This window comes from Amblyomma mixtum, chromosome 1 (genome assembly GCF_055824585.1).
Source record: "Amblyomma mixtum isolate Tamu chromosome 1, ASM5582458v1, whole genome shotgun sequence".
In the NCBI taxonomy this organism is placed as follows: domain Eukaryota; kingdom Metazoa; phylum Arthropoda; class Arachnida; order Ixodida; family Ixodidae; genus Amblyomma; species Amblyomma mixtum.
In genome coordinates this window covers 151,517,584-151,533,389 of record NC_143012.1, presented here as the reverse complement: position 1 = coordinate 151,533,389, position 15,806 = coordinate 151,517,584, and the positions used below count along the sequence as shown (strand labels likewise).

At 47.9% G+C, this 15,806-nt stretch overlaps 2 protein-coding genes and 1 pseudogene across 2 annotated transcripts in view; 2 read left to right on the top strand and 1 right to left on the bottom strand.

Annotated features, from left to right (window-relative positions):
• Window positions 1-303: 303 nt before the first annotated feature.
• On the bottom strand, window positions 304-928 carry LOC149367989 (uncharacterized). The gene has a single exon (XM_089568954.1). The coding sequence runs from the start codon at window positions 919-921 to the stop codon at window positions 304-306; it is 618 nt and encodes a 205-aa protein (XP_089425080.1). The 5' UTR covers window positions 922-928.
• A 3,703-nt stretch (window positions 929-4,631) lies between these two features.
• On the top strand, window positions 4,632-11,293 carry LOC149367988 (uncharacterized; annotated as a pseudogene).
• Window positions 11,294-11,622: 329 nt separating this feature from the next.
• LOC149367986 (uncharacterized) overlaps window positions 11,623-15,806 on the top strand; it is a 38,162-nt gene continuing 33,978 nt past the window's right edge. Inside the window, exon 1 of the mRNA XM_089575480.1 lies at window positions 11,623-11,690. Coding sequence (XP_089431606.1) covers window positions 11,623-11,690 — 68 coding nt within the window. The remainder of the gene's footprint in view (window positions 11,691-15,806) is intronic.

Genomic DNA, 15,806 nt, shown 5'->3' with positions numbered 1-15,806 from the left:
TCGACAGCTCTAAGTTCGGCAACTTTCCGTTTGCTATGATTGACGACCGTTTCTGTGAGCTTTAGCGATGCTTCTAATAGTATATTATCCCATTCCTCTTTTTCTCTCTCACTGAATGTGGACATGGAAAGTGTACAGCCCAGACGAAGACCTTTTGGAACATTACCCTGCGACAGGTAGGACGTTAGGCGAGATGCATGAAGCTCGAATCTCACGCGCTTATCAATAATCTTCCTCACTGAGAGGAACGCCTGGGACCACGTCTGCTCTCCGCGGGCCGTACCTTTTGCAACAGGCAGTCAGTTAGTTGCTCTGTCCACAAGCCGCCTGCTGGGCAGCCATCGCGTACGTCCGGCGGGTGTTGTAGCGTCGCTCCGGCACTGGGGGTGGCGGTGGAGGGATACTGGGTGGTGGTGTTGACGGGGCCGCGTCTCCCGAGCGGCGCCCAGGGATTTTGCTGCGTGGCACGAACGGGGTCGGCTGCCAATGGTGAAGCGGGTAGTTGAGCTCCGCTTTGAAGTGTTGGGCCAGCAAACCGACGCCCTCAAAACTGGTGTGCCGGCCGTCCACAGCGAGGAAGCGCCACAGAGGCAACGATGCAAAACCATGTTCGATGTATCGCACACCGGGGCCGAGTTCTCTGCGCCTGCATAGCTGACGAACTCCGGTCTTGAATTTGGACAACTGGATGTTGAACCATCTCACGAAGCGGTGATTTGATCCTCTGCTTCGGCGATTTGGAGCACGGGAAAGAGGAAGGCTGACGCCTATCTTCTTAATTGCCGGTCGGTTCTGGCGAATCTCTTCAATGAGTAGTGTCAGTCTGTCCAGGGACGAAGACGACCCATTTCTTGCGATGTCAACTGTCCCGACGTGTACGATCAGGGTGTTCACGCTCGCAGGGACGTACTGCAGCAGCATGGGGACGTCAGCATACGTGGCGCCACAGTAAGAGATGAAGCAGGGGGCCTCTGGGTCACTTGGCGTGAAGTGGTTGTGTACGTACTTAGTAAGGGAGTCACCGATGATGGCACTGTTGATCGGATGCCTTGGATAATGACGAATCAGACGCTCTGTCGTTGGGTTCCTGGCAGCCATGTTGAGAAATTGTGTTCAGTAGGGGTTCCAATGGCCCAGTTTACTAGTTTAGGTACAGTATTACGACAAACGCGACTGTTCTTTTAACGTTTTTTTTGCCAACAGTTTCGGGAATGGTATTCCCTTCGTCAGGGCAGGCTTACAATGAATCCGTTTCGTCAATATAAGGACACAATGTTAGTGTTAGGGAAATAAGTGTTAGGGGAATGTTAGTGTTGCGTCGCTTTATACTAACATTCCCCATTTCGACGGCATCCGATCAGCTGTGCAGGCTTTTGAGAAGCAAGACTTTGGTTCCAACGTTGATGGTCCCACGCTAGCCATACTTTTGAAATTAATACTCCAACTTAACAACTTCGAATTTGATAATAGACATTATGTCCAGATAAACGGGACATCGATGGGCACACGGATTGGTCCCAACTACGCCAACATATTTATGGGTGTATTGGAAGACCAGTTTCTTGCTACGCACCCATTAAAACCCTTCTACTACAAAAGATTCATTGACGACATTTTTCTTATCTGGGAGCATGGTGAAGCTGAACTTCTATCATTCATCTCTAGTTTTAATAACGCGCATGAGGCCATTACTTTCTCTCATTCTTACTCGGCAACCACAATTAGTTTTCTAGATGTAACAGTTTCAATAAAGAATGGCAAACTTAGCACAGATTTATACCGGAAACCCAGTGACAGACCACAATACTTACATTTCGAAAGCAGCCACCTTAAACACTGGAAGACTAGCATCCCATATGGACAAGCTGTCCGCTTTAGACGGATATGTTGTGACGAGCGCGACTTCGAAAGAAAGTGTACTAACCTCCGAAACGCCCTGACTAAACGGAAATATCCTGCGCGATTAATAAACGACGCTGTAGAACGCGCAGGCCTTCTTGACCGTGAGGAACTCCTCAGAGCAAAACACCAACCATCCCATCAATCGCATATCAACCTGGTACTAACCCACTCAGCATCGGTTCCAAACGTCGCGGGCATTTTGAAAAAACACCATGTCATTCTCAAGCAAAGTGATCGACTCAAACACATTTTTCAACAAGCTCCCCGTCTCGTCTATCGCCGTGGCAAAAACCTCAGTGACATTCTCACTTCTTCTAAAACCAGCACAAGTGTGTCGATCGGCTGTCATCCATGTAATAAATCACGTTGCAAAGTCTGCGCGCTGATGATGACATCAGCAACGGCTTCCAGCACTGCATCGAACTTTAAAGTAAAAATTCGGGGAAACTGCTCATGTGATACCAGCAACGTAATCTACATGCTTGAATGCTCAGTGTGCAAAATTCAGTATATTGGCCAAACAGAGACACCATTCAGATATCGTTTTAATAATCACAAAGCTCATTGCAAGACAGTGCCTAGCCTTCCTATCTCTAAACATGTGAACAGCACTAAGCACCCTTTCGATAAAATCCAAGTAACGTTACTGGAATCAGGCTTCAAGACCCATCATGAACGCGAAGTTGGTGAATCATTTTTTATACACAAATTTAATACTGTTTCTTGTGGTCTGAATGAAAATGTTGGGAAGCTGACTTGCCTGTCGTCATAACCGCAACACTTCATAGTATCATGCCGTGTTTCATCTACACTGATCATTTTCGTCCTCTTTTTACTGTTAGCGCCGCTTTTTTCTGTCTTAGTAAATTGTTTATCTCTGGAACAACACCGCATCTTAGTACCATACCCTTTCACAAGAGGCGTTGTTTAATAAAAAGCAGTATTCACCTGTGTTCTCGTGTGTGATGATTTTATTTTCTATTTATTTGTTTTGTTGTTGTTGTTGTTGTTCGCCTTTTCTTGTGCATTTGAGCTAGGACCAAAACCTTTTTGTATTATTCACATTTTTTTTTTCACAATGTGATTGCAGTTATCCTCCACGATGATTTAGTAATTTTTGACGGTGCTTCGTTGACTACATTTATCATTCACTGGCGATTCATACTGAGGTGTTTGCCGCTGCGATGCGCCAATCAGAATGTTCCCTCCCCGCGTATGTTCCCTTATAAACTGTGTCTTTTGCCTGTACCCCATCACTCTGACGAAGGCCAGACCCTGGTCGAAACGTTAGAATAAAGTTGTTGTTTTTCTACCGTGTGTGAACCAAATTACATTTATATATATATATATATATATAATCCAGCAAAAAAGAAATCTCGGCAAGGTATGTAGTAGTAAGAACGTAGCCCAACGTTTTGACCGCTTGTAACAATTTATTGACGTTTCGACGTCAATACATTGTTTCAAGCGTTTCAAACATTAGTCTACGTTCTTACTCTATATATATATATTCAAGAATGACGCGCTACGAGGGGACGTGAACGCTCTATCCGGACAATACCACTGCACTGCCTGGCCAGGCAAAGCATTAGTGAACACTTTTCCGAGAACGTCGGTTCCGTAATATTTTGATAGCGATAATACATGCTTGGACGAAGATGCTGTACCGCGTACGATTAGGCGTAAGCCAGTCAGGGCAAATGGAGTGGCGATGCACTCTTCATGCAGTGTTTGAAGTGAACGATAATGCTTTCTTGCGCAACGTCACGAGCAGAGCAAGCTGGGTCAGCGCTACAGCTTTGCATTGCGACGCAGGTCCACTCCGTCGCCCACCATCAGCGTCCGCCCTGAAGAAACGCCAATTTTGTTTTTAAGCGAAGGCTTCATTATGGGTCCTCGGACTTCAATCGTGGACCGTGCAAATTTGGCCTTCAAATGACCTTCAGCTTCGAAAAAAAATTCGGTGTGGCTTAGCTTGGTTAAGCCCGGTAATTGCGAAAGCAATATCCCTACCTACGCCATGGTACAGCTGGTAGTGTAGCTGGTGGTGGTGCTTGTGGTTAGACTTGTGGTGATGCATCGGTGATACAATCCGATCCAATCCACTCCAATCCAATCCAATGTAATCTAATCTAATCTAATCTAATCCAATCCAATCCAGTCCAATCCAATCCAATCCAATCCAATCCAATCTAATGCAGTCAAGGTCAAATGAAGGTCAATGGTGGTCACCGCCGCGGCACGGTGGTGGTCACCGCCGCGGCACGGCAAAGGCGTGAAAGTGCAAGTAGTATTGCTTTCGCAATAAAAGGCGCAAACTGGCCCCGGTGGGACAGTGGTCACCTTAACGGTGCTTTAAGCTACGAAAGCAATGGAGCGGGAGCTTGGAAAGCAATAATAAAGGCGCATCACCGCCCTCTTCGAACAGTGTACACCTCAGTCGTGCTTCAAGCTGCATAGCGGTAGTGACATATGTGCGCTACATGCGGTGGCATTAACATTTTTTCCCAGCAGTATGTACAAACTAGCTCAACTCTCCGTTTTATTGAACGTTGTTTCAGAAACCCGGCACTTAAGCCATAGGCCATCGGCGTTCATTGTCTTCACTGCGTTGGCGTTGAAAACGTTTTACACTGCGATGATTTTAAGGAAACGAAGTGCGCATAACTGGCTCCCTGGGTCAGTGGACGCCTTAATCGCGCAAACAGCTACGTGGGGTGATGAGAGAGATGTGGGCTGCACGCGTGAGCGCTGGCAACGTTGCGGCAGACACGCGGCACTGCTGCAATTGGGCGCAGGATTCGCTGGGTGAGCAAACTCTGGCGAACAACCGGGAACTGCCACCTGCCAGGGTGGCACGGTGGGTGCGCTGCACTGCCTATTACGTTACAGACTCCAAGCCGCGTATATATAGTTTCCCGATACGCCATAGCTTTCGCTCTCTGACCATGTTCAGCAGTCGTTCAACTGCAGCAATTTTAAGGGAAAGCTTTCAATGCCTCATCGTCGTCGACAGAAGGTTGTCAGCAGAAGCCTGTCAGCAGAGGTGTCACGCTTTTGGCGGGTGTCCACCGAGATATATGCGACAGTTGCTGCGCAATTTCTTTTCCTCAAATACAATTTACATTTTCTTCATTACGACCCCTAGCCGCCGTGTTGGCTCAGTGGTTATGGTGCTCGGCTGCTGACACGAAAGACACGTCTTCGATCCCGGCCGTGGCGGTTGAATTTCTTTGGAGGAGAAATTCTCGAGATACGTGAGACAACTACTGCATAATTTTTTTCCTCAAATACAATTATTTTCTTCATTATGTCCCTTCCTTTCTCTTTCTTCTTTTCACTCCCACTCCCATCCTCTACAAACGGACGACGGGTGTCCACGAGTTATGTGAGGCGTAACTTCCTTTCCTCAAATACAATTTTCATTCTCTTCATTACAGCGCCTAGTCTTTCACTCCCACTTCCTCCCTTCCTGTACGGTGCAGTTCAGGAGTCCACCGAGATGACAGAAAATTACTGCGCCATTTCCTTTCCTCAAAAAGCGTTGCGTTCAAAGGGCAAGGCATTAAGCCGAACGGGTGGTTGCCGTCTGTGGACTCCCTGGCAGCGCTACAACACGCTGTATCGTTCCACTCCTAAAGCCGAAGAGTAAGCGTTTGTAATTAGCAGTTAATTGTGTGATGTGATAGAGTGGGACGTCACCAGTGCCACAGAGGCAGTCAAACTGCTGCGGAAAACGCTTTCGCCTCTACGCGCTTTAGACAGTCAAATTTCCCCCTAAAGTTTATGCCTTGTGGAAAACACTGCACGCGCGCTGGCTCTTGAAACATCTTTTCGTCGCCGCCTGCATCGCTCGCGCTTGTGCGAAATGAATGAAGCCAGCTGTGTAGGTTATTTCTATGCTCCAGCTCGTTCCGGGAAGCGGGATGAAAATGCTCTGCTCATGCTGCGTTTCATGTGACGGATCAAGCCTTTGTGCGCAGTCTGGGGACCGCCTCAAGATGGCTAAGCCCTACAACTTTCCATCGAACGGCGCCAGTGTAGTGAGATGCCAACCTGCGAACAATGGTTTAAGCCTCACACCGGGACCGGTTACTGCCGCCCGCAGAACATACCGCCCCGGCTGGCAGCCCTACGTCACTCGGTGACTGTAGTATCTATTGTGTGCGGCGGTGTATGATTTTTGATGGTTATGAGAAACAGAATGAAGTTTTTGCGAATTGCGGACTATGCCTGTCAAAAAGGCGAACTGTTGGGCTTTCTTTCAGGCTCTGTTGAAAATGACGTTTTTGTGCCATCGCGTTAAATAAATTTCATATAGTTATCACGGAAAATGCTACGCAGTTGTTATCAGCCATGTCTGCACGGTCGGACAATTGAATACAGCCAGTACATACGGCTGTTGCAAACCTAGAGCAGGCCGCGCCATACAGCTTTGTCCTCATATATGGGCGTCGTTGCACCGGGTCTCTTTCTTCCACGATAGGTAAGTCAGCGAGGAGAAAACATTTGAGTGCCATAGTGGTACAGTACCTTTGTATTCATATTTGTCTGCCTGTTTTAGCAGTAGCGGTAATGTACTTTGCTCTGTGGAGTGCATTCATGTGGTGTGGAATTACCTCTATGGTACCTTCCTCTCCATAGAGATTTTTATTATTTTTTCAGAACGGTGGCGGTATAGTGTTCTTTTTTCAGCAAACTGCATTAATACCATTGAGTCAGTCCACAACCGGTCTGCCAGGTTTATCTCATCTGATTACCCTTATCAAACGTGCATCTCAGGACTAAAATCACGATTACCGTTACCTATACACTAGTCATTCGTCTTAGCGCAGCACGCCTAAGTTTACGTCATAAATTCTTTCACAGTACTACAGCAGCCAATCAAATCATCCAACGTTGGCTTCGCATTTTCCGCCATAACCACCCGAAGGGGGGAGCGTCTTTGCGCGCGACGTGAGCAGACGTGTGAGTGTTTCGGCTCCACAGATTCTTAGCTAAGGCCGCGACCCAAATCACCCTACCCCGGCAAAACTTGCACCTATTGACCCGGAACCTCCAGCGGAAACACTGGATGCCATATTCGTCCAGGTAGGCCCATTTTCTCGAAATGTACGAGCGATTTTGGACCGACCACGTTGGTACCGTCGTTAAGCCTAACGACGACGCCGTCGCCCGGCCGGGTGGGATCGGCCCTCAGAGTAAAAGCGGAGACTTCCGTGCTCCAATTACGCGAATACGACCCTGAGGCAATGGCGTGTACCTCGGTCCCCACCATTGGCGATACAAATTCGAAAGTTTCTCTGAAAATTCGGAGTGAAGCTTTCCTTCAAGCGGCTGCACGCCGCTCTCAGCACAAAGCCAAGATGCTTGCGCTCGGCGCCGCCTCGGCCGCCGGCTCGTCGGTCGGAAACGTGAAAGTTCCTGCGACGCGCGCCACAGGAAGCAAGGGCAAGGCGTTCACGATATGGAAGCAAGGTCCAATGCCCAAACTGGCTCCTGAAGACTAAATTATAGTCGTCAAGCCCCGAGAACGCGTTTGTCTTCACGAGGCGTTCACTGAAATCGGCTATGGCACCGCTATTTCGGCATACCTCGGGCTGGAAAGGGTCCGCGCACTCTTCGTTCTGCCCTCGCGAGAACAAAACATCGTCATCGTGCATACCGCGGACATTGAGACTGCCGACCGGCTCATCGGGGACTTTGAAGTCAATACCGAGAAGGTATCGATCGAACTTCAGGGTTACCTGAGACAAGACGTCGGCAACGTTTCACGCAGAGATCGTAGTCCCTAACACGGACGCCACGGAAACACTTCAACAACGAGCGTGCTGGCGCGCCGGCACCATCATGGAAATCCGAAAATTCGAAACATCCAGCAAGGCACGCATCACCATCGCGGGTAGGTAGAAGCCCCGTTACGTGTATTACGACAACATGGTTGTCTCTGTGCAAAACTATTGCAAAACTATCCCGGCCTGCGGCCAGTGTGGGGTCGTCGGGCATCGCACGGATGCATGGCCAAACCTGCAGCCGAATACGTGTGGACTCTACGGACTCCAGGTTCCGCTAGTGGAGGGGTTGTGGGCCCCGCAAAACTGAGTACCCCGGTATTCTGTGTGCGGTGGCGCCATGCCACCAACTTTCGCAACTGCGCGGCAAAATTCGGCGCACCCAAAATGGCCGCCCAAACGGGCAAGAAAAAGAAACTGGCACCAAGAAGAAAAGCCGCCATCTTGGGCCTCCCGGCAACCAGCATCGGCAGAAAGCCTCCATGGATGGATGGATGGATCGATGGATGGATGGATGGATGGATGGATGGATGGATGGATGGATAGGAGCGCCCCCTTTCAAACGGGGTGGTGGCAAATGCCACCATGCTCAGCTTTTCTTTATTTTTCCAACACCGAGACGACGGCGCCACCTACCGGATGTGCTGGAAAGCAATCAACGACATGGGCCAACATCGTCAAATCCGGACACCTGGTGAATGGTTCGGGTGGGACTGCTCCTCCTTCCCACCTTTCCAGGCGCGCGCAGCGCGGAGCAAAATCAAATAGCATTACTCAGGCCCGAAAACGATATACTGCAAACGAAAAGCAACGAATTGGAATCGAAAATGCACCAGCCTACTTCCCCCCACTTTCCTCCCGCGGCTGAGGTAATAGAGAATCAGCTCGTGGCGCCGAAGGCGGCAACAAGCGTGGAGGCCGCATTCGAGGCCATAGACGCCTATTCGCCGCCATAGAAAACCAACTCTCAACGATGATCAGCGCCATCTCCAAACTGCAGGAGACCATCCCCGCGATGATTGCCCAACAAACTGCGCATTCCTCGCGCAGGCCCGGCGGTCCCTACACGGACGTATCCTGCCGCCCTCTAAAACCTCCTAGACGAACCCCAGAGGTAGACGGTGACAACAGCTGCTCGCTCTCCAGTATGGAGGACGCTTCCCTCCCCGCGAGTGCTGGCTTCGGAGCAGCGCCTCTACAACCCGTCCTTAACCTAAATGGCCATGGCGGGCAGCATTAATATCAGGCGCTTCCCAGAAACAAATTTGGCCACTCCCGTCCAAATTGTCCAGTGTAACTGTCGGGGCTTCGGCTCCCGCGCAAAGCGGGCGGATCTCCGACTTTTCTTTTCAGCCCTCCACTCGCTTCCGGCGGTGGTTGCCCTCCAGGAACCAGGGAGAGGCGCCATCCTTACAAATTACGTCACCTTCTAGCAGAGCCCCTCTTCTTGTGTAAGTCCGCATAAAAACTATACGGCTATTCTAGTCTGCTTGGAATATCTCACTGAATATTCGCATGTGATGGTGACACTTCTTCCTCTCAAGAAACACGATTCATCACTCCACATACTCAGTGCCTGCTCTTCGCCCAGTCTAAAAAATGTGACGTTCGCAGAACTCTTTAGCCGAGCTCTAAACGCTGCAGGAAGGGTGATTGTGGGCGATTTCAACGCCCACATTACGCTTTGGAGCTATGTGCGTGAAGAGAAGTAGGGACGCAAGCTCATGAAGTTGCATCCACGCTGGGCCTGACTGCACACCGACCCTGCATATCCAACGAGGGTGTCTAAAAATATTTAAAAATAGTCAACAAAACGAAAGACCTTAAGCACTCCTAGTGCTTCAAAGCGGGCAAAAAGCCTTTTGTCACATTCACTTGATTACTTGTATCCCCCTCGATGAGGCCGTGGGGCGTATTTTAGATAATTTTCCAGACTGCTTATCTCCACTGGTCGTCACACATGAGCTCCCTGAAAACAATAGCATACATTTTCTTGACATCAGGTTAAAGTTTTTAGAAGATCACACATGCTGGAGTTATCATCCTACGGAAGAAAAAATGCCCTTGCCTCTCACTTCTGCGCATTCTAAGCTCATAAAACGAAACATAGCTCGTTTAGGGTTTCTAAACTGTCTAAAAAAGTCATGCCCGCATGTGACTGAGGACAGCCTGTTTCTGCACTCAAAAAGGTTGCAAGACGCGGGTTATCCGCTTCATTTGCTGGTATCAGTGGCCGAAGGGCTGGTCAGGAAAAAAAGGAAAACTACGACTCAGCAAGAGCAGGATAAGACAACTGACAAAAGAAAATTGGCTGTTATTCCATATAAGCACAGGCTTCACACAACCTGAGAAAAATTGGCAACAGGGTAAACGTAAACGTTTTGATTTTAGCCCCGAATAAGTTGATAGCCCTATGCAAGAAAAGCACTTCTGGAAACCAGGGAAATGCCGCTTGCACAGTCAGGCACCAAAAGCCATTTGTAAGATGCGTAGAAGGCGTCATGTACAGGGTGCCCTTGACATGTGGCAAGTATTATATAGGACAGACGGAAATATGCATAAATGAGAGGTTAGGAGAGAATAATTATAACGTGCAAAACAAAAGAGGTGGGCACTTGTGTATCCATTGTCTGAAGTGCAAATGGCAAAGCAAGGAAGGTTGCCGTCCCGTTTTTCACAGTTGTAATGTACTTTTTAAAAGTAGATGTCAAATAACGACAGAGATTGTGGAGGCTCTTGAGATAGCACGAGCGGGCGATGATTGCGTAAGCGCTCCGTTAGTTTTGTTGTCGGAAAAAGAGATGTCCTATCACATCAGGCATGCCGGTTGTCTGAAGGAACGTGCCAGCTATCACTCGTTGGTAATGTTCTTGTAAGCATGCAGAGGTGATTACCATGAGTATAAAGTTGTTTTTCGCATGAAATAAAATCAGTTGAAAGTAAGCGCTTTGTATGTCTTTCCTTTTCTGTCGTCCTTGTCCTTTTGAGCGCTTTCACTGTCAAGATGAAAAACCAACTCGCGCACTCAATTCCATTATACAGTCTATAGACTAGCTAAAAAAATTTTGTAAGGGCAGTCAGCAGGCCTCGATAGAAGGGAATAAAGAGTTTAATCAATTTCACATTCTGCATTGCTCGAGAGCCGGGCGCATGACAAGGAATCCTCAACTGGGATGTACTGGCCCACTCGTCTACGGGGCTTCTGAGGGCAGGCGTGACGTTATGTCCGCCAGCTCGTTACCTTGAGGGCGGTGAGTGCGGCCCGGCGGCGGCTCACAAAACGTAGAATGAATCCAGCCTTCTAGTCAAATATAACAGGAATAGTTACTATATAATAGGGAAATCACTGATTACAAATGAAAAACCACTGCTTTCTCAACATTATGAGATTTTTATTCAGCGTCTATTTAGGCTTCGAGAGGATAGTCGCCCCCTGGCGTCTACGTTAGCTTCTTTCTTTGTGGTTGTGTTGCTATTATGGGTAATTTTACGCACCTCTGCAATTTTTTTTTTCACGCGTGCTTTGGGCCGCTTGTGATCATGCCCATGCAGTGCTGGCGCACTGCTACCACTACCAACAGCGTGAAAATGCATCATAACCAATTGTTGAGTTATACAATCCCTGAGCTGATCTTCAGATGAACCTTATTCATTATGAAGTCGTGATTAATTGTGCCTAAATTTTGTGCGGAAAAATGTCTTTGTCGGTCTTGAAGGCTTTCGCTTTTGCGTTATTTTTTTCACGTGGGCGGAAGCGGAAAAGAAACAAAAAACAAACAAAATGAGAGCAAAATATTGCATTTAAGACGCAGATACGTAATCTACATTGACAGCTTTCAGCGCTTAAAGTGAATAAAATATATTTGTATTCCTTTTACACTACAGGAGAAAACCTTTTGCACTACAGGACAATCAAGATACCAGAACAATGAGTGTGCTGCAGGTCGCACTTGTAACAACCTTGTGGACATTGGTTGGGGCACCTAAACTCTTTTTGTCAAGGTAAGCTTTCGTTTAAATCTTCTACAGGCCGCTAATTTTTTTTCCCCTCTCGGTCAGACTACCTGCGCCTCCTGAGTATTTGGAAATGGCAGCTGACCCGATCTATTGCAATATGAACCAACTTACCCAAAAACGCATCCTGCCGATCTATCAAGGCCCTCTGCTGTCCTCCTTTCCTACGTTCTCCAATCAGCTAGCCCTTGCGCCTGGTTCGGGGAGAGTAGTCTGCATGGAGCGCCCTGCGACAGAAGATGGAATAACTGCAGCAGCCGCGATCGAACGCACGCAACTTCAGAGATCAGCATAATTAAGTGATCCTAGAACCCCTCCAGTCTCTCCCATGGAGCCTCGATGCAGCGTTTCTTTGGTAGGGTGGGGACACTCACTGACCGATCGGGAGAAGTCATTTTCCAGCAGAAGCAATTGGTCACAGCCCTACTCAGAGTATTTTCACTATTACTGCACCCAGCAGTTCTGCATAAAAGCCATATTCAACGGGAAGAAAGTGTTTGAATGTATGACGGCAATTTTTTCATGCATTTTAAGATTTCACTATAACAATAAATATAACTCCTGATCTTCCTTTGGCAGGCTTGTATTTTTTGCTGTCAACGTTTTTTCATCATCGTAACCGTTCTCCATTGGTTTCCTGTGGAAATAAGAACTTCTCGATGCGAGTGATCAAAATGCCTATAAGAAAGATTTTTCTACCCGTTGGAAGAATGGACCATACCCTAAATATTTCCTATATCTGGCCGGATACATGCGGTTATAACAGAGTACATTTGTATAAACCACCATTTCATTTTTTTGTCAGTCCTGGAATTTTTTGTCTAGGTCCCAGCACCTAAGCGTAGCACCTGAGCGTAGGATAATGTTCAAGGCGATCAGCGAAGCGCGTGACTCCTGGCAGAGTCCTTCAAAAGCTATTGAAGGACTCAGCTCCTGGTCTCGAGAGCAGCATAGGAGTCGCGCGGATGGCGTAAGTTCAAGCTAGCATATTTGCTTCCTGGTTTCCGGATAATCCTTAAAGCCTCGGCATCCATTAAATGTATGCCTGGGTTGAATTTTGATCTGCTACTTTCGTCAGAAATCTGAAGGTATTCCTCTCCACCTCTCCTTTCATAAAATTACTTTCCCTCTCTCTGTCTCGTGATTATCTTGAGTCTTTTATTGGTACGTCAGCTGTGTGTGATATCTAGATCTATTGGGGCCAGCTCAGCTGCTGAGGGTTTTTCTGTGGCGGTGTAGGCGCTTACTAGATGACGGTGTCAGTGGTCTACCACCAAGACTACCGATTCCTTCCTCTGGTACGGGGATGAGTTGATATACAATAAGTCCTTTCTGTCAGTATTCTGTTGAATAAAGCATTCAGCCCGGTCTTTTTTCTGCGCCCTTGTCCTCTTAGGGGCGCATTCTCTTGGGCGAGGGTCTGGCATGGATCTTCTTGCGCACTTGGTATGGGATGCTGCCCTTGAACTGTATACCGTCTAGGTCAGCTGGCATGCCGATCCTGTACAGGACCTCCCTGCCAGTGGTGCTTGTTCCGAGTCTGGTGTTTTGCTTGCACACGAGGGTCTATCTATGTTCGGAATAGGTATTATATAGCCCGGCCTTTAGTTATTTCGCTCTGTATGTATAGTATGCTACGCCTAACGCTACCTTAAAGGGATACTGAAGCAAAATCTCAAAATTGAACAAAAAGGCTGAACATAGATTCTCGGAATGTGATTACACCGAAATCTAGTCGTCACTGAGCATATTTTTCAGAGGATGGTTTTATTTTCGATGTTTCCTGAGCGCGCGCCAAGCCCTCCAGGTCGGCGCGAGGTGGAAAGCGTGACGTCATGGCACCCTCCCGCGGCGACAAATATGGCGGCGCCCTTCGATGCATGAAACCTCGCTTCGGACTGGTTGCGTCGTTGTTACTGGCTTCTTCAGCGCGTTCACTGGCCATAAATGGGCCACCAGTCTTTCGCTTCATCTCCTGTTGCACATAAGAAAACTTACGAGTAATAAATTTGCTTCATTTTTTTTTTATTTACAGTGACGACTCTGCCCCCTTTAGGCTAAAAGGGGTGTCGGTCTGTTGACAACAATGCTTACCCTCCTAACCATCAGATGGCGCCACTAATCTGAACATCGTCGCGCTTCTGTTCTAAAAGCGAGAATGGTAGAAATGGCACAAGGTCCGGGAAAAGTAGTTGCATTTAGCGGACGTGAGCGTGCATACGGTTATGGTATGTAGACAGCATCGATTAACATTTTGACATATCTGTGTACGCTATGAGCAGACGACAGACATGGAAAAGCCGCGAGTAGCGATGGCAATCGTGCTTCTGCGGGAACGGTGGGCGCGCGGGTGTTATGACGTCTAGTCGCAGCTTCCACAGGCGGCCACCAGGTGCAACGATACGGCAATAAATCGCGAATAAAGCGTGTTATCCGCCTTTTTCGCTAAAATGCTTGTCATATTTGTCAATTTTAGCAGTCAAGCTCTTGTTTACATGCAAAAGAGCAGCTCCAAAAGTTTGGTTCAGTGTCCCTTTAAACCATTCCTGTATGAGGGCGTCCACGCGGTACACCTCCGCTTTCCTTAGCTCGCGGGAGGCTGTAGGTTACACTAGATATGAGATGTTATACGAGTCTCATAGTGTCCTCTTCTCTTATCCCTCTATTATCATTCTTGATCCTTCTAACCATTCTGGATGTTCGTACTCCCTGGTTTCGTAGAATTTTGGTGCTATGGATTGTTTTTTTATTGCTTTGCAGTCACATGCCTAACACCCTCATCTTATCCACTTCTTGTACTTCGTGCTCATCAAACAGCAACTTTATGCGCGTGTCATCCTTGCATCACAGTCCCTGAATCCTAAGGAGTCCAGACTTTTCGCGAGCGTACTTCGACGCCCCGTTCGTCGCGTACTCCTCCACACATGAAGCCGCATGCTGAAATGCTTCTCTCTTTTCCCCTAGCGATCCCTGGCTGACCCAGATCGTAATATCATCCACGAATGACAAGTGCCGGACAACAGGGATTTGGTCTAGTCTCTTCGCTAAAGCTATCAAGGCTATGTTGAATAAAAGCGGCAACGCTATCGATTCTTTTGGAGCCCTTTTGTTTGACATTTGTATCGTGGCTCGTTCTTTGTCGCAGAAGCCGATCGTGGCTGTGCGGTCTGTAAAAAAAGCCTTAACGTAGTTGAAGATGCGGCTACTGCAATTCAACTTTTTTATGCCTTCCATGATGGATGAGTGCAAAATGTCATCGAATGCGCCCTTCAGGTCGAGTGCGAGAATAGATCACTCGTCCACGTTCCCTCGGCACATGCCGCGCCCCAGTCTTTCTCTCTTTGATTTCGTCTGTTAGCTCTTGATGAAGGCAGATAACTGAGCCAGATTGTAAACATTCATTGTGAATTAAAGAAGCTCTACAAACACAGACATAAGGGGACACCACAGCGCTTACTCGCAACTGTTAGCGATCCATCGGTCAGCCTTTCCGGAACAGAGACAGGTTTTTATATACGAGGTCTGTTACAAAAGTATCCGACCTTTGCCCGAAGAAAAAAAACTGGCATAACTGGAGCGTTAAAAACCTAATAACCTTCAAAGTAGTCTCCTTGGGGCTAAATATACATCTCCCAGCGGTGCTGCCATTGTTGGAAGTATTCCGAAAAGGCCCTTTTCGGAATAGAATTTAGCTCTGCTGTCGTTGCAGCCATAATGTTCATTATTTTCTGAACTCGCGCTCCTTTCAATGGCATCTTGATTTTAGGAAACAGCCAGAAGTCGTAGGGGGACATATCAGGAGAGTAAGGAGCCTGTTGAACTACAGGAGTCTGGTTTTTCGCCATAAAATCTGAATCAAATGCGAGGAATGTGCAGGAGCAATGCCGCGAGGGATGCGCCAATTTTTTGTTGACCTCAATTACGGTCTCTTGCGCCGCACAGCACGACGTAGGCGATGGAGGAGATTCCTGTAGTACTCTTTAGTCATTCTTTGACCCTGTGGGGTGCGTACTCGTGGTGTGCCACACAGAGGGAGTCAAAAAAGCAGTCAGCATCACTTTGACATTGCTGCGCACTTGGCTGGCCTTCTTTGGTCTT